A 20,695-nucleotide genomic window follows, 5' to 3' on the forward strand; every position below is an offset into this window, starting at 1 on the left:
CCTGCCATTACTAGGTCAGTGACATACCAATGATTCTTCCTTAAAGCTCTCTTGCAAAGCAACTGGCGATACAGGTATGTCTCCTGCCCTGCAGAATTTAAGAACCTTTATGCAGTCCCTGCTGCCTGACAGTAAAGAGGTCACTTGCTCCACACCTCTCACTCTGTAGATGAAGGGCAGGATAGCTGATCTGAGGGACAGCAAGGTTCCAGGAGACAGACTTGTCCCAGGCCCCACTGTACATGAAAACAGAGCTCGGCTTAGAGTTTGGGATACTCGGTGGCCCTCCCCTTACCCCACCCCCCCGCTGCCTTAAATTGGTCTGAAACACCTAACATTTCTATTCTTACTCAGCTGACTGTGTTAAATACTAATAAAAGCTTACAAATCCACAGGGAAATCAAAGTAAAACAATTCTGGTTTAACAGAAATAATCTATTAACAATAAAAAGTTAGTTCAGTTAAATAGCACACTAACGGTTCTAGGTGCTACCACAATAAAGGTACATAGGAAGAGTCTTTTTTTGTCTTCACTGTACAAAAGCAATATATACATGTCTGAAGAGCCGGGTCTGGATCCAACTGTTCATTTTCCTGAGGTGTTATTTTGCTGGTGCTGCTCGGCCAGGGCTTGCTGCAGGCGCATCCGCTTCCGAGAATAGTGCTGCCAGTGCAGAATTTGCTGCTCGTCGATAAATTTCGCACACTGAGCATTCACCAGCTCCTTACGGAAGTGTTCATACTGGAGCAGTTCTAACATGTGTAAACACTGAGGGTACCTGGGGTTAAGTTTGTAAGTTAATGATCGACATAATGTAATAATACCACGCTCTAGTTCAGTTACTCACCTAAAAGCGATCTTGCAGCCTACCATTTCTGTAACATTAATTTAGTACACTTTGGTAGTACACTTCTTTTTTTTCCTGCTTATGCATCAAAAGTCAGTAAAATTTTTAAAAGTGAGAAAACTTAAGTTCAGAAAGATTAAATAACTTGCCTAAGACCACACAGTAACTGGTAAACGGAGTCAACATTGGGGGACAAATCATGCTATTCTCTTCTGCTGGTTTCCAAGGTGAGGAACATGAACACTTTTTATTTTAGTAATTAATTATGTGTTTAATTAATACCTACTGGTTTTCCATAAACAATAAGACAACTTTTATTTTAAAACTGAGTCAATCTCAGAACTAAGCACAAATATTGTATTCTAGTTTTCCATAGGGATATAACAATTCTGAAATTAAGTACATATCCTCTAAGGTTGAGCAAATACCTAAGTAAATATGCTGTAGATAGAAAGCCAAATTTCTGGCTCTCAGAAAAACAAGAGATTCAGATAAGGAAGGAGGAAGGCTAGAATGAATCTTGTTACTGAGTTGGGATTGAAAACATCAGTATGAACTCATGGCTTTTAATATATATATATATACACACACACACACACAGAGATAGAAATAGATATTTATATACACACACACACAATTTCTAGCTTTGTGTGTTGAGAGGGCCTAGAAGCTATGAAACCAATGAGCACACTGAGTGCCCAGATCATGGGTTTTATATAGAATTATCCAAGGTTGGTTGGAGACATGGCTGATTTTAAGGCTAACAGAGGGAAAGTACAAGATGAGCCTGGAATATTATGTACTGCCAGAAAGAAAAATGCTCAAAAAATTATAGGGATATGTCAAAAGTACTCAGGAGCCAATGCGAAGGGGCTCCCACTGGCTATATCTGGGATCAAGAAGATACATAATTATAACCCACAAGATAATTCAAGAGTCCATATTGATGTAACTTCTTTAAATGAATAAATAAATCAGGAACAAGGAAATGTTCCTTACAACTGAATACCAACTAATAAACGAATAAAGAATGATGGAATTAGAAAATCTCCACAGTAAAAATTGTTTCAAGCAAGTATCTTCCATAGGTGCTAAAGTTAGGTAAAAGAATGAAATATGAAACAAGATATTTACATAGTCTCAAAGTATTCCCTCACAAAATACGTATTAAATACAAAAGGAAAAATAGTAACTTGATACAGAGAAAACTGGCAGCCACCACCTCAACCAAGTGACCAAAATATCACCAGTAGAGGGACAAATTGACATCCTATGACTCCTGATATACCAAGAAGGATATAACATCACTTCTGTGTCACACTTATGGGGGGAAAAAAAAAAGAAGACTGATGAACTCAGATTAATGGAGACTAAGACATGACAACAAAATGCAGCATCTGAGGGCTTCCCTGGTGGCGCAGTGGTTGAGAATCCGACTGCTGATGCAGGGGACACGGGTTCGTGCCCCGGTCCAGAAAGATCCCACATGCCACGGAGCGGCTGGGCCCGTGAGCTGTGGCCGCTGAGCCTGCGCGTCCGGAGCCTGTGCTCCGCAGCGGGAGAAGCCACAACAGTGAGAGGCCCGCGTACCGCAAAAAAAAAAAAAAAAAAGACCTAGGTTTGAAATCAGCTCTGCCATTCTCCAGCTGGGTGGCCTTAAACAAGGTACTTAAACTCCCTTAAGGTTTAGTTTCTTCAACTGTAAAATAAGTTAATGTGATGACTGAGAGAATGGTCTTCAAGTAGCGTTTAGTAACTGGAACTTAGACACACAGTGATCATTTATCAGACATGCAGAGACAATGCTCAGAATACATTACATGACAAAATAAGGAATTATAAATATGTTAATAGGCTACAATTATAGCATTGACCAACAAGATGAAATAGAAGAGGTACAAAAGGAAAGTTCTGCAATTAGATTTTTTAAAAATAAATAAGAAATAAATGGAGAACTAAACTAATAGCATGGATGAAAATAAGAACTGAAAGATTTTAGTTGACATAAAGCTCCCAGCAAGTCAACAATATGAATCCTTGCCCCCTCATTCCCTGCCCCCCCAAAAAGGTAATGTAAACTTAAGTTGAGCAAATAGAAGTATAATGTCCATATGAAGAAAAAAAAAGCTATTTGGTCCACTGTACCCTGACATCTGAAGGCCTGCGTTTAGCTCTTGGCTGAAAAACATAAGGCATAAGTGTAAAATATCCAAAGGTGGGCACATGAGAAATGGCTGAAGGTAGGTGAGAAAAAAAGATGTAAGAGAGAAATTATAGTTGCAAGTCGTGGCTATTAGTGAAATGGAAACTGTCCAGAAGAGGCAGCTGCTCCTCTGCCCTAGCCTGGGGCTGACCTGGGAGAACAAAGACCTGGGGTTACCAGATCATCCAGAATTTTAAAGAGTAGCTAGAAATCTGGATTAAAATATGAAACTTTCTAATCTTCAAATGTTGGCAACTATTAAACGAAAACCTTGTGCAGAAATGAAATGGGGGTTAATTTGCAACCTCTCTTGAATTTAAATATCTGAATGGCTGTTCCTCAAGAGGGCATAGATTGGTTCTGGATTAATTCAGGTACAAAACTCAACATGGGTTGATGTTACATGGAGGTATATCATATGATAAGACAAGGAAGAACTTTCTAGCATTTAGCTTACAATGGAATTGGTTGCCCCTGAATGGAGTAGTATGTGCTCACTGGAAACCTCCAGCCAGCGTGTAGATGACCATCTCAGCAATGTTGTGGGTGAAACTGAACTTGATGGTGTCTAGGGCTCAGTGTCCAAAACTGAGTCTCTAAGTCTACATACATACATGATGTTGCAATCTAATAAAAAAAGTCTTTTCTCTGGATTATTAAATGAATAAGTGGTTCTTTACAAAGGGCCAGTAAGGGTGCCAAGGGTCCTGCAAGCTACAGGAGGATGTGGGCTTCATACATCCTCCTTGTTATGAGACACAGATCAGAAAAGTGGGAGTACAAGTTTGAAACATTTTCCTCTCAAACTTGTGTTTGTTTAGGGAAAAAAAAGACTAAAAGTTTCACCATTGCTTTTTGACTACCTAGTTAAGACAAAGCACAGATGGGAGTTCACGGTTTCTTTTTTACCATTAAAAAGGAATAAGTTCGGGGACTTCCCTGGCAGTCCAGTGGTTAAGACTACGCACTCCCAATGCAGGGGGCCCGGGTTCGATCCCTGGTCAGGGAACTAGATCCTGCTGCCACAACTAAGACCTGGTGCAGCCAAATGAATCAATAAATATTTAAAAAAAAAAAAAAAAAGCAAGCTATAGCACTACTGCAAATTAGCAGAATTTTTAAAAAAAAGGAATAAGTTCGTGATTATAGTATGCTCCTTGCAATTCATAAGCCTTAAAACGAAAGCATCTATTGCACAACTTGAATAATAAATACATATATTTATTATGTAAAATATATAAAATAAAATAAGCAGCTACTAAGACTCAGGTAAGGCTACCTCCTCCAGAAAACCTTCCTTACAAGTAAGTACCCCTTTCTATGGTCTTTCATGTTCAGGCTATGGCTATGTCATTGCATATGTAGACTGTGGGTTCCTTGGGGTCAGAAACCCAGTGAGATGGAGTGAGTGGTACAAGGTAAGGTCAGACAAGACAGGGCCAGATCATACAGGTCTTTAGCTCGAGAAAAGAGACTAGATTTTCCTCTGCATGCAATGAGAAGCAACTGAAGAGTTCTAATGGAATGTTGTGATTTCTATTTTTCAGATACCAAGTTGGCTTCTGTGTAGAAAATGATTTTGCTTTGTTTGGCTTGGGGGCGGGGGATGGTGAGGAGAAAGCAGGGATACTGGTGAGTATATCACTGAAATAATCCAAGTTAAGTTAGAGATCAGTGTGTCTCGTATTAAAATGGAGACAACTAAAAGAAGTGCAGAGATTCAAACTATATTTTTTCCAATGTGAAACTAAGACGTCTATTAAATATCAGTGCTTTGGAGTATAATAAAGTACACACATATTTAGAACTATAAAAATTAAACTTACTTTAGATACTTGGCATATTCTGGTTCTTTCCAGTAAAGCAAGTACTTAAGATAATTAACAAAAGCTTTGTCTTTGAAGTAACCTCTTTGGGCAAGAACTGAAAGGCATAAAAAAAAAAAAAAAAACACCTGTAGAGCAAATCAATCCTTGGACTACTGATTTGTGACTCCTAACGTAAAAGTAAAAAATTTACTTACATAACATCCCCACCACCAACACTCACTGAATTCACAACAGAAGTTCCAGTTTGCTCAATTATATATATACCAATATAAGTGTAGCAATAATTTTGTTCAATTGAGAATGTACAAAAGTAGATACTAAAGTCATCTCTCAAATCCACAGGGGACTGGTTCTAAGAGACCCCACAGACACCAAAACCCACAGATGCTCAAGTCTCACATAAAATAACATAGCGCAATGACAATGACAGTACTGTCACCCTCCGTATGGGAAGATTCAACCAACTGCAGTTGAATCCGAGGATACAAAGGGCCAACTATGAATTGGAACTATTAATTGCAACTCTTCTATCAGAAATTATAAATAGCTACTCAATTCAATGAGGTGCTCAACAACTTACAATTAAGGTAATTTGGGTTGGCTAAACACTGCACAAATTCCAACTCCAACTGAAACCGAAGTCGATTTCCAGCATCATCTAGGAGAGAAGATAGCAAAAATCATCCAAAATAAACGTCACCATATACAATATTGATTTGTAGAAAGAAAACAGCAGTAAAGAAACCTGACTAGTGATGGGATACGCTTCTACATAAAGAAGGGCATGTGAAGGTTTTCCTAAACTGGTTGAGGGAGGAGAAAAACCTTCCTTAAAAGTCTAAGGAAAGCAAAGCCCTGATTAAAAGGAATGTTTAATCAGGAATGAATGAATTCTCTAATGTTAAAGACAAGTTATCAAAGAAAACAGGATCACACACGGGCAGACATTTATCACTCGCGAGCCACTATGTTGGGATTTTAACATTTTAACATTGACCACTGTTGCGGTAAGTTGCGGTAACTATGCCTTGCCTTATTTTAATAATGTGTTACAAGTTGTTAAGTGACTAAGCTAAGCAAAAACAAAGCAAACGCTAAACCTATCAAGAAAAGTTCAGAATGCAAGCTGAAAGAGACCACGGCGAAAACGCAAGATCAGGGAACGCGTGCTTCGGTGAGAGGCGTCAGTGGCAAAATAATACACGAGTTTGTGGACGATATTTTAAACTTATGCAAGCTCATTTAAGACGCAGAAAACAAATCGAGGAAGCGGTTTATAATCCAAAATCTCTCCTTTAGCCTCGCCGGAAGACGGTGGGGTCGGTGTCTGAATAACAAGTGAGGAGAAAGGATATACCAACAAAACAAACTCTGAAAAGGCCAAACTACCTTCGCCCTTCCAGACGCTAGAAGAGCCCTCGCCCCTCCCGGTCCGAACAATCACCTTGCAGGGAGTTAGGCCTGGAAGGCGAACCCGGGGAAGCGGGAGTAGGTGTCTGGGCCCAGGATAGTTCTATTTGCCAAAACGCACGGCGCGGAGCGCCACTCACCTGTCTCCATAGCGACGGCTGCTGCCATCACCAGCAAAGAAGCTAAGCAGCCAACAGCCCAACACCGCGAACGCCGGGAGTGGCGGGGTAGGTGCCGGAAGCCGCGGCTCCCACTTCCTGCCGCGGTGCAGTGTGGGATGCGGGGGGGCAGGCAGAGCCTCGCGCGGGGGCGGGAGGCTCCGCCCATCCCAGGCCTGGCCCGTTCCCGCCTCCGCCCGCGCGGGCTCCTGACAGGATAGGGGGCGATGCGGGGGCTGACCTAGCGTGGGGCCCAACCCAGGGTTTCAAAGGGGTCGTCAGTCCCCGCCAGGACCACTGTTCCTGCACGTCCCTGTGTCGTAGGATCCTAGGCTACCGCTGTGCCTGCGTCACAGTGCCATGTGATGTCACTCCTCACCTTGTGACGTAACCCGTCGAGGAGCGTGGGGCAATGCGGCCTCGCGAGGCCTGCTTGGTTCCGTTACCCCCGTAAGATGGCCTCAACCCTTGGGGGAAACCCCTCTCCGCCCCGGGCTGAGTCCGCCCGCTACGAGGAGACGGCGACGGTCCGCGTGGAGACCTCGTCCCACTGCGTTGAGACGACCTCCCGTCAGGTGCGGAGGTCTTCCCGGCAGGTGGAGACTACCCAGCGCCGCAGCGAGGGGCGCTCCGTCTCCCCCTCGGGGAAACGGCTCCCTCGCGTCTTCGAGGTGTCCTACCAGCACGTGGAAACCGCCTCGCAGCGCACGGAGACGGCCTCCCGCCGCCTCAGGGCCTCGTCTCTGCGGGTGGAGACGTCTCTGCACCGCGTGGAGAGCCCGCCGCGGCGGGAGCAGCCGGCCGCTCGCCAAAATGTCCAAAAGGCCCGATGAAATGCTTCCTTCCTTGGGGCCACGAGAGGGCCATGGCCCTTGGCCAGGGCAGAATTGCCTCCAGTTCGCAGCCAGCCTGCTGCCAGGTGGACCGATTATCTTTGGTTTCCTGGAAACGGACCACAAATCAATTTAAGAGCCAAGCTGCGGTTTCGGGACTCAGCCAACATTCATTGACCCTGCTGCACCTTGGACCATCCTTTCCTGCCTTTGACCCAGTGAACTACTTTAACTTGAAGCCAGCACAAAAATTTTCGGGCCCTAGATATTGTATATATTGAGATGATGGACAAAGAGACTGTTTGAACCTCTGAGGCAGGTGAGTTTTGGATTCTTAGCCCCTGAACGACCTTTGCTGCTTCAAATTTAGGGACAAGGAGCAAACTGAAGTCATGACCAGTGGAATGATTATATGCCTGCAGCAAACCTGAGGGGCAAGGAACGGACTTTCCTTAGTTAATTAGTTGGCCTGTGTTTATGTTTCAAAATTGTTATTTTCTTTACGCCAAGCCCTTGTGCATGGTAGCCCAAGCCACACACATTTTAACATAGGTCAAATGTAGCTCAAAGTGAAACTACATCCACAGTCAAGAATAATCTTAGAAAGGAAACCTGACCTGTGATTTGAGGAGGTACAGGGGAGGAATATTTATTGAGCACCTACTCTGTGCCAGGTGTTATTTTAGCATTTGGGCTATAACAGTGAACAAGGCAAACAGGGTCCTGGCTCTTGGGGAGCTTACACTCTAGTGAAAAGGCAGACAACAAATGACAAAACAAGAGTTTTGTATTGTGATTAGCACTATGAAGGAAATAAACAGGTAATGTGATAGAGGATGTAAGGGGGTTCTTTAGATGGGATGGTCAGGGAAGGCCTTGCTGATTAGGCAGCATTTGATCTGGGACTTGTTTAGTGAACAATGAGCCATGCAAAGGTCTGGGGAGAGTGCATTTTAGGTAGAGGAATCAGCCAAGTCCAAGGGGTGAAGGGAAGCAAGCTTGGACTGTTCAAGGAGCAGAAAAAAGACCAGTGTGGCTGGAGCTTAGGGAGGGAGAGCGTTGTGTGGAAGAGAGGATGTTAGAGAAGCAGGCAGTGGCCAGTTCATAGAGGGTCTTGAAAGCCACGATAAGGAGCTTGGGTTTTATTCTAAGGTCAGTGGGAAGACGCTGGAGGGTTTTCAGCAGGGGAGTGACATGATGCATTTTGCATTTAAAAAATATCCTGGTTCCTGTGTGTAGGATGTAGGACAGTGGTTTTCTGGGGTGATTTTTATCCCCCAAGGGACATTTGGCAATGTCTAGAGACTTTTTTTTCGTTTGTCACGATGTGGGAGTGGGGCAGTTGCTACTGGCATCTAGTGAGGAGACCAGGGATGCTGCCAGGCATCCTACAGTGCCCAAGACAGCCCCCCTCCCCCAAGCAAAGGGAACTACGTTTGGACTAACACACTTAGTCCAAAATGTCAATAGTTTGAGGTTGAGAAACCCTGATGTGTAGGGGACCAGAGAGGAAACAGGAACTAGTTAGGAAGCTAATAACGTGGTCCAGTAAGAGGTGATAGTGGCTTATACTAGGGTGGCAGAAGTGGAGCTAGAGAAAAGAGCGCAGATTAGGGATGTGTTCTGGAAGCGAAGCTGACATGACTGATGGATATGGAAGGTGAGGGAAGGAGGAATAGAAGAGGGCTTCCCTGGTGGCGCAGTGGTTGAGAGTCTGCCTGTCAATGCAGGGGACACGAGTTCGTGCCCCGGTCCGGGAAGATCCCGCATGCCGCGGAGCGGCTGGGCCCGTGAGCCATGGCCACTGAGCCTGCGCGTCCGGAGTCTGTGCTCCGCAACGGGAGAGGCCACAACAGTGAGAGACCCGTGTACCGCAAAAAAAAAAAAAAAAAAGAGGAATAGAAGAATCAGGGATGACTTCTAAGTTTTGGCTTGTTTGGTGTATGGTGGTGCCATTTACTAGGCTGAGAAATACTAGGGGAGGATCGGTTTAGGAGGAAAAATCAGTTCCATTTTGGCCGTATAGATTTTCAGATGCCTATCAAATACCCAAGTGGAGTTGACTGTAAGAGGCTGGCTGCCATGAGAAAGGTGAGGATTGGAAATATAAAATGTAGGGTCATCAGTCCATAGATGGTATTTAAAGCCAGGGGACTGAGTGACAATCGTCTGCCAGTCTGTCTCGCTCATTTTATGCCCATGAATGGATTGGAGCTCTTGTTCATCAGGGAGCACCAGCTGGCTAAACACCTCTTCCCCGCCTCTCACCCCCGCAGGGTCTGGCTTGACCTACCTAACTTGTCCTTGCCTGTAGCCCTTTGGTAACCACCAATAAGGGAGAAAGTTTGCACTAAAATGTGAGACAAATGCTTCTGAAAACTTGACTTTCACTGGCAACATTACACTGCTCCTGGGAAGAGGGTTGTTAAAGGTTCAGAAGTTCAACTTTTTCGGGGGTTTTGTTGGGGGGGGTGTTTTGGAGGTTGTTGCATGGATATCAGTGTCCCAGGTTCTCGTGTGATGGCTGAACGACTGAACTGATATAAAACAGTGGTTCTCGATTGGTGGCAGTTTTCCCCGCAGGAGACACTTAGCAATGTCTGGAGGCATTGTTGTGACAACCGTAGTGGTTGGATGCTACTGGCATCTAGTGGGTGGAGACCAGGGATGCCACTACACATCCTGCAGTGCACAGGGTCATCTGCCACCCCATCCCCAACGACAAAGAATCACTTGGCCCAAAATGTCAATAGTACCAACATTGACAAACCCTGAAGATTCTAGCAGTTTGGAAAGCTAGAGCATGGTCCATTGGGGGAAGCACCCCACTTCATGACAGATTTGCTATGGGAAAAGGTTTAGAGGTAGTGGTCTCTGTCAGATGTCAGGGCAGGAACTGTCAGAGGGGAGAGAGATGTGGCTTTTCGAGGAGACCTTACATCCCTGCTTTCAACAATGTATGATATTTATCCCAGGAGGAAAGGCCGTCCCATCTAGCAAGATGTGAAGACCTTGATTTTGTGGGACCTCCTTGTGAGGTAGAGAACTCTCTGTTGGCAGGCGCTGTGCTCAGTCGTTACCACGTTACCTCATTTAATTACAGGGGAGCGCACTGGGCCTCCCAGGCAGATAGGGGCTCAGGCCAGGGGAACGTTAGAAAACCCCAGAGGCTACCCTAATGCTTCTGCCTCATAAAACTTCTGGTGTAGACTAACAATTAGACTTCGGAATTTTAGTCTTTGGTGAGCTTACTCATTCTTTTTAATGTGACAGACCGCGTGCATTATATACACTCTCAAGTGTTTTTTAAGTGAACAAAGTAGTTACTTTTCTTTAACAATGTTCCTTATCAATGATTTTAATACACAAGCGATAGGTGCTTAATGTAACAAATTAAATAATTCAAGATGTGTAAAGAAAGTTTAGTAATTTGTCCCTTTCCATTTCCATCCTCTGGAAATAATTCATGTCAGCAACTTGGTGTATATCCTTCTAGACCTTTCTGCATTAAGTACTCCTAACCCCCTTCTTAGTCATACCTGGAAAAATGGTTGGAAGGTTACTGTGAAAAAGCCAAAGACTTGGTTTCTAGATGATTGATTCTCTTGGAAGGATATAGGATTCTGGTAGCTCTTTCTTTTTGTTACGCTTGTTTCATAAGAAGGGTTTTTACCTAGGTTTCTTCCTCCCAATTTCACTTACTCATATTTCCAAACTGAAATCCAAAGAGATATACACAGAGAAAGAAAGTGTCAAAAAAGACAAGAGACATGAAAAAAAAGGATGTGACAAGATACTAGTCATATATACTGTATATCAGATTCCACAGCTTTAAAATGATCCTGTATGTTAAAGGAGCTTATATCTGTCATAATTTTTAAGGAACCTGCTGCATATTGTTAAGTGTGTGCTACCCATACTGTGTGTCATCATCCTTCGCACTTTGTCTTGGAAGCTCCAAAGGAGCGCGGGTGCTTTTGTATCTGTGACATGGTATACAATCGCTAGCCCAACGTGCGTGCAATGAAGAACGAAGAGCAGTGCTGTCCCTCTATTCCCAGCCAAGAAGGCATCGCATGGCTCCATCTACTAATCTGTTAGACTTACTGATCTAGGTAGTAGCCGTGACCTGCCTTCAGTTGTTGCCAACCAGGTTAGTTTGGAAAAACTAAGTACCTGTCAGCACCTGTCATTCTCATAATCCATTCACTTATATGTAAGCTGAAGGCAGCTTACAAAGTTCAGCATATGTATTTTCTGTCAGCTGTGTTGAAAATACTTGAAAGAATTCTCTTACTACAACACTCTTTCCCCAGATCACATGAGCCATGGAAAGAATCAGGAGCCCAACCAGCAAGGTATTTGGGTCAAGGGCCCATCTAGATCTCCCAGGATTCCGGTTCCTCCATTCTTACCGCTGCTCCCATCCCAGCATAGCTGGTACTTGACCCAGCCTCTAGGGGGTTCCACAAGCTGTTAGGCTGGAGAAACAGTTCACTGTTTAAAAACTTTTTTTCCGAACGGTTGATCTTCATGGTACAGATGGAAAAACTGAAGTCCATAGCAGGCAAAAGTGATTTGGCCAGGATCAGAGGTGCTAGCCACCACTTGTGACTGCCTCCTAGGATGGTGTCTTTTGGTACCAAATGAAGGTAGGTCTAGTGTCCTTAAACTTAATTTACAACGAGCATAGTGGGTCACACTAAAAATAGAAAAGGAGAGAGACAGAAGTAACATTTATACGGAATTCTACAGAACACTCTCATTCCTGTGAGACTCCAAAAACATTATTATTCTGAAGCTCTGTTATTAAGTGCAGAAACATGTAGCATCATCATGGCTTCTTGATAAATTGGCCCCTTTATCATGATGAAATAACCTTATCTCTGGTAATGTTCTTTGCTCTGAAATCTCTCTATTTGATATCAATATAGCTGCTCTAGCTTTCTTTTGATTATTGTTAAGATGGTGCATCTTTTTCCAACCTATTTGTGTCTTTTTATTTAAAGTAAATTTGTTGTTAGTGTTATAGTTGGATCTTGGTTGGGTTTTTTTTTTTTATCCTAATAATTTCTGCCTTTTACTTGAGATGTTTAGACAATTTATATTTTCTGTAATTATTGATGTGGCTGGGTTTAAATCTACCATCTAGCCGTTTGTTTTATATTTGTTCCCTCTGGTCTTTGTTGCCTTTTCTCCTTTTTTTTTTTTAAGACTAATTTAGTACTTTTAATTATTCCATTTCATCTCCTTTGTTGGCTTATTCACTCTTTTCATTTTAGTAGTTTCATGAGGGTTTACTATACATTTTTTGACTTTTCATATTCTACCTTAACATGATATTATACTCCTTGACCCATAGTATAAGAATCTTACAAGAGTATACTTCTGTTTTTCTTGACTTTTTTGCTGTTGTTGTCATACATTTTGCTTATACATGTTACAAATCCTACAGTACATTGTTAGCATATTAGCTTTAAACAGTCGATTGTCTTTTTTTTTTAATTGTTTTACAGTAGGTCCTTGTTGGTTATCTATTTTAAATATTCAGTTGATTGTCTTTTAAAGAATTTTAAGTGATAACTTTTAAAAGCTCTACTCACGTAGTTAGCAGTTTTGATGCTCTCCACTCCTTTGTATAGATCCAGATTTCCATCTGGTAGCATGTTCCTTCTGCTTAAAGGACTTCCTTAATCATTGCTTCTAGTGCAGGTTTGCTGGTGATGAATTCTTTCAGTTTTTATATGTCCAATAAAGTCTTGATTTTGCCCTCATTTCTGAAATATATTTTGAAAATCATCAATGTAGTCTAATCTGTTTGTTTTACTTAATAAGGAAACTGAGGCACAGAATGAGAACATCTTGCCAGTCACATGGCACTTAGCCTACCTGCAGTGGCACTGCCCCCACCGCTCTCTCAGAATAGCAAAGATTTTGCCATTGGAAACTCATTCATTTAGTTGTCAGTGGCCTGTCCACATTACCCTTTAAAGACACCAGGAGAAAGGGCTAAAGTAATTAAATTGCTCTTTAGTGTGTCTTCGTTGATCAGATTCCTTCACCACTTCCAGAGCCACTTCATCCATTAGGCATGGCAGGCTATAACCCTACAGGTTGTGAACTTTGTAAGGGCCTGCCAAAATGGTTGAAGCGTGAAAACTTCATCAGCTTCAAAATACAAGAAGAAGAAAATAGCAAAATTGAAATTAATAAGTGCCAATGTGCGCACATTGTAATAGATGTGATAGGATACAGATCAGGACCTCCAAAAATAAGAATATCTAAGACCCAGCTCTTAAAATGGCTCTGCCAAGGTAACTATAAACTGAAATCTGGACTCTGGTGAGATGACAGGGTAGGGCCTCTCTCCAAAAGTGATAAGACTAGTAAGACTTTGGCCAGGGGTAGCCTAGAGATCTCAAGTTTCCTTTATTTTCTTTCTTCCCTCCTTTGACCAGACTGACCTTCCCACTGACTGAAAAACTAGACCTCGGATAAGTGAATTCACCCCTCTGGGCCTCACTGCCCCCACTGAAAATGAGATGTTTGGACTAATCTTTAGATCTGTGATTCCCAAAGTGAGGAATGCAAACGTTGCTGGTGTGCAAGAGGATTTTAGGAGGTATGGAAACATTTTTTATTTTGATAATTAAATATTTATTTCAGTGTGTATTAGATTAAAAAATATAGGGGCCTCCCTGGTGGCGCAAGTGGTTGAGAGTCCGCCTGCCGATGCAGGGGATACGGGTTCGTGCCCCGGTCTGGGAGGATCCCATATGCCGCGGAGCAGCTGGGCCCGTGAGCCATGGCCGCTGAGCCTGCGCGTCCGGAGCCTGCGCGTCCGGAGCCTGTGCTCCGCAATGGGGGAGGCCACAACAGTGAGAGGCCCGCATACCGCAAAAAAAAAAAAAAAAAAAAAAAAAAAAAAAAATATATATATATATATATATATATATATATATATATATATAACTAGCCCTCAAACTTGTTATTTCACCAATATTTTACTTCAGCTATAGTAGGGGTTTTTTTTGTTTTTTTTTTTAAAGAAGATGTTGGGGGTAGGAGTTTATTAATTAATTTATTTATTTTTGCTGTGTTGCGTCTTCGTTTCTGTGTGAGGGCTTTCTCTAGTTGTGGCAAGCGGGGGCCACTCTTCATCGCGGTGCGCGGGCCTCTCACTATCGCGGCCTCTCTTGTTCAGTAGCACAGGCTCCAGACATGCAGGCTCAGTAGTTGTGGTTCATGGGCCTAGTTGCTCCGTGGCATGTGGGATCCTCCCAGACCAGGGCTTGAACGTGTGTCCCCTGCATTAGCAGGCAGATTCTCAACCACTGTGCCACCATTGAAGCCCTATAGTAGGCATTTTTAAATGTTTAAATGAATTGATTTAAAGAAAAAATAATCAGATACCATAAACAATCGGCCTTGGGTGTGGCCAGAAGTTTGAAAGTAATATGGAATATACTGACTGATGTTTGGGAAACGAGGCACTAATTTAGTTGCTTAAGTTAATGTTTTTCGAACTCCATGAGAAAGCCTGGAGCTGTGACATCAATTTAGTGGATTGTAATCAGCATTTTTCTTATTAATGAAATAAAAATAGAAAAATATAGAATATATCAGAGTGTTCACACATAGTAAAGGTAAGAATTGCTTTGTGAAACTTTTCCGTATTGTCACAGTGTAAAATATGTTAATATTGAGAGTCACTGTCCAGAAAGTTGGAGAAAAGTGCATCCTGTGAGTCCGTGACCATCTTTGAGTTTGTGCCATGACAGACAGTGGACAGCAGAGGTCAGGCAATCCCCGCACTGCAGCAAAGGCTGATCCTTAGCCCAGCAGAAACCTCAAGGGAATGCCAAGCGGCGCAGAGGCCTGACGCCAGGCCTGAGGTGACAGTTGTTAACAGAAAATCCAGCTCATTGGCCTTCAGGGGTGACCACTACTGAGAGCGACCAGAGCTCCACGAGCACCCTGCTCCTCCCCTACAGCGGGACACTCCAGGTGGCACTGCCGCAGCCACTTCCCGTCTTCCATCCCTAGATTGCATTCTCATCTCTGGACTTTCAAACACCCTGGGGATGCTTCAGTGTCTAGTGTTTCTCAAAGGCCCTGTGATTCAGGATTGGGCCCTAGCCGTGTTCATCTTGGAAAATCAAAGTATCTTCATGTTATGTGCCCACACTGATTTAAGGGAACACTCTCGTGTTTCACATTCCCTTCGCCTTGATTAGTGGAGAGCACCCAACACACATTGAGCACTCACTCTCCCCCAGGCACCGTTCAGAGCACTCCTGCTTTCCTCACATCTGCGTGAGGTAGATCAGAACACTGGGGCATAGAAAGGTTAAGTGATTTACCCCAGGTTACCAGCTAGGAGGAAGAGGAGCCAAGCCCCAAACCCAGGCTGGCTCCACTGCTTGTGCTCTTCGCCACTTGGGCGTGTGCTCTTAGCCACTAGTTTTTGCTGTGCTCTAAGAGAGGGCTAGAGAGCCTTCCCAAAGTCTCTTCCTGCTCTTCCCAGTGTCATATCCAGTGGCCTCTTTGTTCCACATCTTCCCTGACCCTTCTGTAGCATTTGACCCCAAGGACCATCCCCTTCTGGAAATTTTCTCCCCCATTGGCTTCCATGAGCCGCACTCTGGCCCCGTCTTCTTTGACTGAGTCCTCTCCTTGCCCCTGAAACCCTGCAAATATCAGTGGTCCCCAGAGTTCTTTCCTCAGCCTTCTTTTCTCACTGTGCGTACCTCACCCCAGCACTCATGGTGCCAACTGCTGCCTGAGTGCTGACGGCCTTCCCACCCAGACCTCTCTCCTGAGCAACTGGCCTGGACATCTTGCTCTTGATGGCCTAGATTCATCTTCTACTCAAAATGTCCAAAACTGGCCCATCTGCCTCCTGTCCCAACTCTACCCCATAATTTTGGGCATATTCCCACGCACCTCTGCCTGCGTTTCCTCAGTGAATAACGTTATCTGCCCAGCAGCTGGGCAGAAATCTGTTACCTCTGACTTCTCACTATTACACCCTCATACAAGTCAGTCCAATGGATCTATCTGTTTTGTCTCTTGAGACAAGCCATTGCCTTAGTTCAGAGTTTTGTCATCTTTCTGCCTGGTTTTCCTTTTCTCTCTTCTGATCCATCTCCAACATGCTACCAAAATTATGTTTTGTGAAACACATTTCACTCTTCGTTCCCCTCTCCCTCAGACACTTTCAGTGCTTCTGCACCTCCTATGCTACGCCTGGCCTGGCCTTCAGTTCTCTGGCATCTCTGCCTCCAGGTCCCTCTAGGCACTCTGTGCTACAGCCGCTTTGTGCTTGTACTCACTCCTAAAAGCACACTTTCTGTGACCTGTTTCCAACTTATGCTGGGACTCCAGCGCCACTCCCTGAAGGAACAAGAGGAGGAACATAGGAATGGGAGAAGGTGAAACCAAAGCAGCTGCAGGACCTGGTGTTCTGTGAGGACGATACACCAGGTGTGGCTTATCCATTGTCCTTGTGTGACCAAGTGGGCACTTCTGGATGAGGGTGTGTCATGTACCAACACCCTGTCAAGCACATTAGTGTGTAGGGCCTGTGTCCAATCCTGAGACCTTTAACTCAAGGCAGGAGCCTGGCTGTGATGCAAGAGATGCTATGATTCCCAGGAACCAACATCATGACCAGGCCAGGCTCCCCACTGCCTGTTTGATCTCACCTCCTATCACTCCCCTTACCCCCAATTCCTTTTCACTTTATTTGCCTTCATGCTAATCCTTAAATATGCCAAGTTTATTCCTGCCTCAGGGCCTTTGCAGTTTCCATGTATGCTGCCTAGAATGCTCTTCCCCAGATTTTTTAATGATTTGCCTCTTCACATCATTTAGGTATTACATAAAATATTCATTTTACTGATTAAATACCCCCAACCCTTATTTCACATTTTTCCGTAGCACTTACCACAATGCAAATTTATTTTATTTGTTGCTGGTTTACTGTCTGTGTTCCCCACTGGAAAGGCAAGGACCCTGACTTGTTTGTCACTATATCCCCCAAAACCTGTAATGACACCTAGCACAGACCAGGTGTGTAATAAGTGTTTGTGGTAAACATGAGTGAGAGAATGAATGAATGGTCAGGATGAATTTCAGGACCCTCAGCAGTTTGGGCTCAGACTGAGACTGCCACTGCCCTCTGTCAGTCTGGGCAGGATTGGCTGGTGCTGAGCCCAGGTCTTTGGTAGGCTCAAGGGTGAGGAACTGGGGGAGGCCAGGTGAACTCTCACATTTACCCTTGGCCCTCTGATGATCCTTCTGCCAGGTAAAATCCTGCCAGTCCTCAAGGCCCTGCTCCATTTCCACCTCCCCAAGGAGCCTTGCCTAGTCTTCCATCCCACCCTGAGCCCACTTCCTAAGTGTTGTCACTCCCCACTGCAGCTTTCTCTTTTTACGGCACCCATGTGATTGCTCTTTAAATTACTCCTCGTTGTTTACTCCTGTCTCTCCCATGAGATTGAAAGCCCATCAAGGACAGGGACTATCACAAAGCCTCTTTGTGTTCAGTAACTATGCCTAGACCAAATGAACAAGGTTAGGTTTGTCTGGACACAGGCATGATCACTGAATGTTCTCAGCCCCTGTAAGGCAGGGCATCCCCTGGCAGTAAGCAGGGGGTGTAGCTTCTCTAGAGCACAATTAAGGGCACACTTGGAAAGCCATACAGACTTTGAATAAAGACAGAGTTGTTTGGTGACAGACGCTCACTCATATACTCTATGGTCGTTTCCCCTTTTTTTGGGGGGTGGGGGGTACGCGGGCCTCTCACTGTTGTGGCCTCTCCCGTTGCGGAGCACAGGCTCCGGACGCGCAAGCTCAGTGGCCATGGCTCACGGGCCCAGCCGCTCCGCGGCATGTGGGATCTTCCCAGACCGGAGCACGAACCCGTGTCCCTGCATCGGCAGGCCGACTCTCAACCACTGCGCCACCAGGGAAGCCCTCCCCTTCTTTTTATTCACCCATGATTTACTAAAATCCCACCCAGTGATTCTGAGATGGCCTCCAGGAGCTAGGGGAAGACGTAAACGGGAAGATTCAAGTTCAGAATCAGACCTGTGCCTACCGTTGGGGCAGGCCAGGAGGGGTGACCCCACGATCCCTCCCTCCCTTTGCCTTCAGTCTGTTATAAATTGCCTTCACGCCGTGATGCTTCACCTGGGAGTCCGGACTTCAGCTGGCTTAGATTGCTGTGCTTGCAAATGCCAAGGCACTTCAGAGCCTGCAAAATCACTTTATCCCTTTTCTTAAATGAAGATCCAACTCTACTATGTCTGTTCTGGTTTGGCTTCTTGGTCATAACCTTGGAGTGACTCAGCGGGCATCACCCAGACTCCCTGGGGCCACCAGAGTGAGCTGGCCAGGTGGGCAGCCTCAGCTGAGGCTGTCTCCCAACCGTCTGAGGTCTGCGGCTTAGGCTTCATGGGTGGAGAGCTCCAGACAGAGAGCGGCAGGGTAGGTCCCTTGGGAAGACAGGAGTGTGTCAAGAGTCAAGGAGCACCTCTCACCAGCTATGGTGGGCCACCCAAGCATCCAGGTGGCTGTTTTATGTAATTATTACTTTTTATGTACAGATAGTTTTATTTTTGTTTATTTGCACATACCATGGTCTTCGTATTCCCTATTTGCAAAAATATTCACAGCGGCCATACTATAGCATGTTGGACATTATGGATAGCACTGCACTCATCATCTTTTATGTGCAAAGCTGTTATTTTTCTGTTGAATTATTTCCTTGCAGCCCATTCCCAGGAGTGGAATTACCACGGGAAATGGGATGAACGTTCAAATAGCTCTAGAGCCGTATTGCCCAATTCCTTCCCTAAAAGGCTGTGCTAATTTACGGGGCCACTGACAGTGTGTTTAAGCAGCTTTTTCCACAGCCACGGGAGCATGAGATGTTACCATTTCCTTAATGTGTGCTAATTTAGGAGGTGTGGAGTGGCACATTGCTACTCCAGTGTGCGTTTCCCTGACTGCATCGAGGATGAGCCTGTTGTAGGTACTGGTCCACTCTTGCGATAGCCTTCCTGCTGCATCACCGGCCCCGTGTGTCTGTCTCTCCCCACCTCCCTGCCTCTCACTGACTGAGTGTCGGCCTCATTCTGTAAGCCTGTCTGTCTCGGTCTTTCAGCCTCTGAATCCTGTCTTTCTCTGGTTTCTAACTGGGCAGACATGTAGCTGATTTGTGAAGGTCCTAGACGAGCCCTGACAAGCTGCTGGCTGGACCTGGACGCTGGCCCCTGGCCTCTAAGGCCTCCCTCCCCAATGAACTCAGACAAAGCCCTTCCTTCCAGCGGGGGCTCATCTGGGCTGACCTCCCGAGAAACGGCTGGTAATGACCAGGCTGTCCTTCAGTGATCTCCTCCAATGATCTGTTCCAGGCTCTCCGGCCTCAGGACAACTCGCCAAACAGACCTGCACGTGCTGGCAGTTGGGAATGTGTGGTCTGATAGAGCCAGTGAGTGGGGCCCCCAGAGTCCAGACGTGTGGACAGCAGAGGGGCCCACAACGGTGACAGCAGCTTGACCTGCCTTCCTGCTCCAGTGAGCCCCTTGCCTGAAGTGGCAGAGAGAGCTCACCTCTCAGGCAGAAAACCCACTTGGCCCCAAGTGGATAGGGAGCCCCCAGCACTCCATAGTGTGGCAGGGACAGGGGGCTGGCACACTGCTCCACTTCCAATGGCCTTGAAGGTTCATGGGCACTTGGGAAGATTTCAGAAAGGCAGCTGACCGCAAGGGAAGCTGTGCAGGTGCCCTTGATGAACCCCCATGATTGGTGGGTTGCTGAATCCAGGCTCCGGACCTGCCTGCTGCCACTTGTCACGGAGGCAGACAGGCCTTGAGAGTTTGGGCTCCTGCAGTCACCTCTCAGACTCCATGGATGGTCCTAGCACATTAGAATCCAAGAGATTGTTAAAAGCCAGACAGGAACTCAAACATCAAGTTTTCTACCCTTTCATCTAATATTCTTAACACTCAGCTGTTTCTTTTTTTTTTAATTAATTAATTTATTCTTGGCTGTGTTGGATCTTTGTTGCTGTGCACGGTCTTCCTCTAGTTGCAACGAGCAGGGGCTGCTCTTCGTTGTAGTGCGAAGGCTTCTCACTGCGGTGGCTTCTCTTGTTGTGGAGCACGGGCTCTAGGCACGCGGGCTCAGTAGTCATGACGCACGGGCTTAGTTGCTCCTCGGCATGTGGGATCTTCCCGGACCAGGGCTCGAACCCATGTCCCCTGCATTGGCAGGCAGATTCTTTTTTTTTATCTCCTTTTTTTTTAACATCTTTATTGGAGTCTAATTGTTTTACATTGTTGTGTTAGTTTCTGCTGTATAACCAAGTGAATCAGCTATACATATACATATATCTCCATAT

The 20,695-nt window shown here is 45.1% G+C and overlaps 2 protein-coding genes across 6 annotated transcripts in view; one reads left to right on the forward strand and one right to left on the reverse strand.

Moving 5' to 3' along the window:
* Positions 1 to 420: 420 nt before the first annotated feature.
* On the reverse strand, positions 421 to 6,541 carry MED31 (mediator complex subunit 31). Its single transcript, XM_060082825.1, has 4 exons — positions 6,431 to 6,541; positions 5,461 to 5,538; positions 4,878 to 4,974; positions 421 to 779 (listed from the first exon to the last, which is right to left on the reverse strand). The coding sequence occupies exons 1-4, from the start codon at positions 6,456 to 6,458 to the stop codon at positions 587 to 589; spliced, it is 396 nt and encodes a 131-aa protein (XP_059938808.1). The 5' UTR covers positions 6,459 to 6,541; the 3' UTR covers positions 421 to 586.
* Positions 6,542 to 6,675: 134 nt separating this feature from the next.
* Positions 6,676 to 20,695, forward strand: part of C18H17orf100 (chromosome 18 C17orf100 homolog) — a 69,935-nt gene continuing 55,915 nt past the window's right edge. For 4 of the 5 annotated variants that reach the window (XM_060082116.1, XM_060082114.1, XM_060082112.1 and 1 more), the window contains exons 1-2: positions 6,676 to 7,600; positions 13,740 to 13,903. In XM_060082116.1, coding sequence (XP_059938099.1) covers positions 6,904 to 7,281 — 378 coding nt within the window. In that variant the 5' untranslated portion in view covers positions 6,676 to 6,903 and the 3' untranslated portion in view covers positions 7,282 to 7,600; positions 13,740 to 13,903. The remainder of the gene's footprint in view (positions 7,601 to 13,739; positions 13,904 to 20,695) is intronic. The other variant, XM_060082117.1, reaches the window with a different exon arrangement.

Source organism: Mesoplodon densirostris, chromosome 18 (assembly GCF_025265405.1).
Source record: "Mesoplodon densirostris isolate mMesDen1 chromosome 18, mMesDen1 primary haplotype, whole genome shotgun sequence".
NCBI classification, from domain to species: Eukaryota; Metazoa; Chordata; class Mammalia; order Artiodactyla; family Ziphiidae; genus Mesoplodon; species Mesoplodon densirostris.

Excerpts from the sequence above, each read along its gene's own strand:
- MED31 (XM_060082825.1), bottom strand. The coding sequence starts at position 6,458 with ATGGCAGCAGCCGTCGCTATGGAGACAG. Across the intron at positions 5,539-6,430 it reads AGCCGTCGCTATGGAGACAG|ATGATGCTGGAAATCGACTT; the intron begins GTGAGTGGCGCT and ends CTTCTCTCCTAG. Across the intron at positions 4,975-5,460 it reads CAACCCAAATTACCTTAATT|TTCTTGCCCAAAGAGGTTAC; the intron begins GTAAGTTGTTGA and ends TATGCCTTTCAG.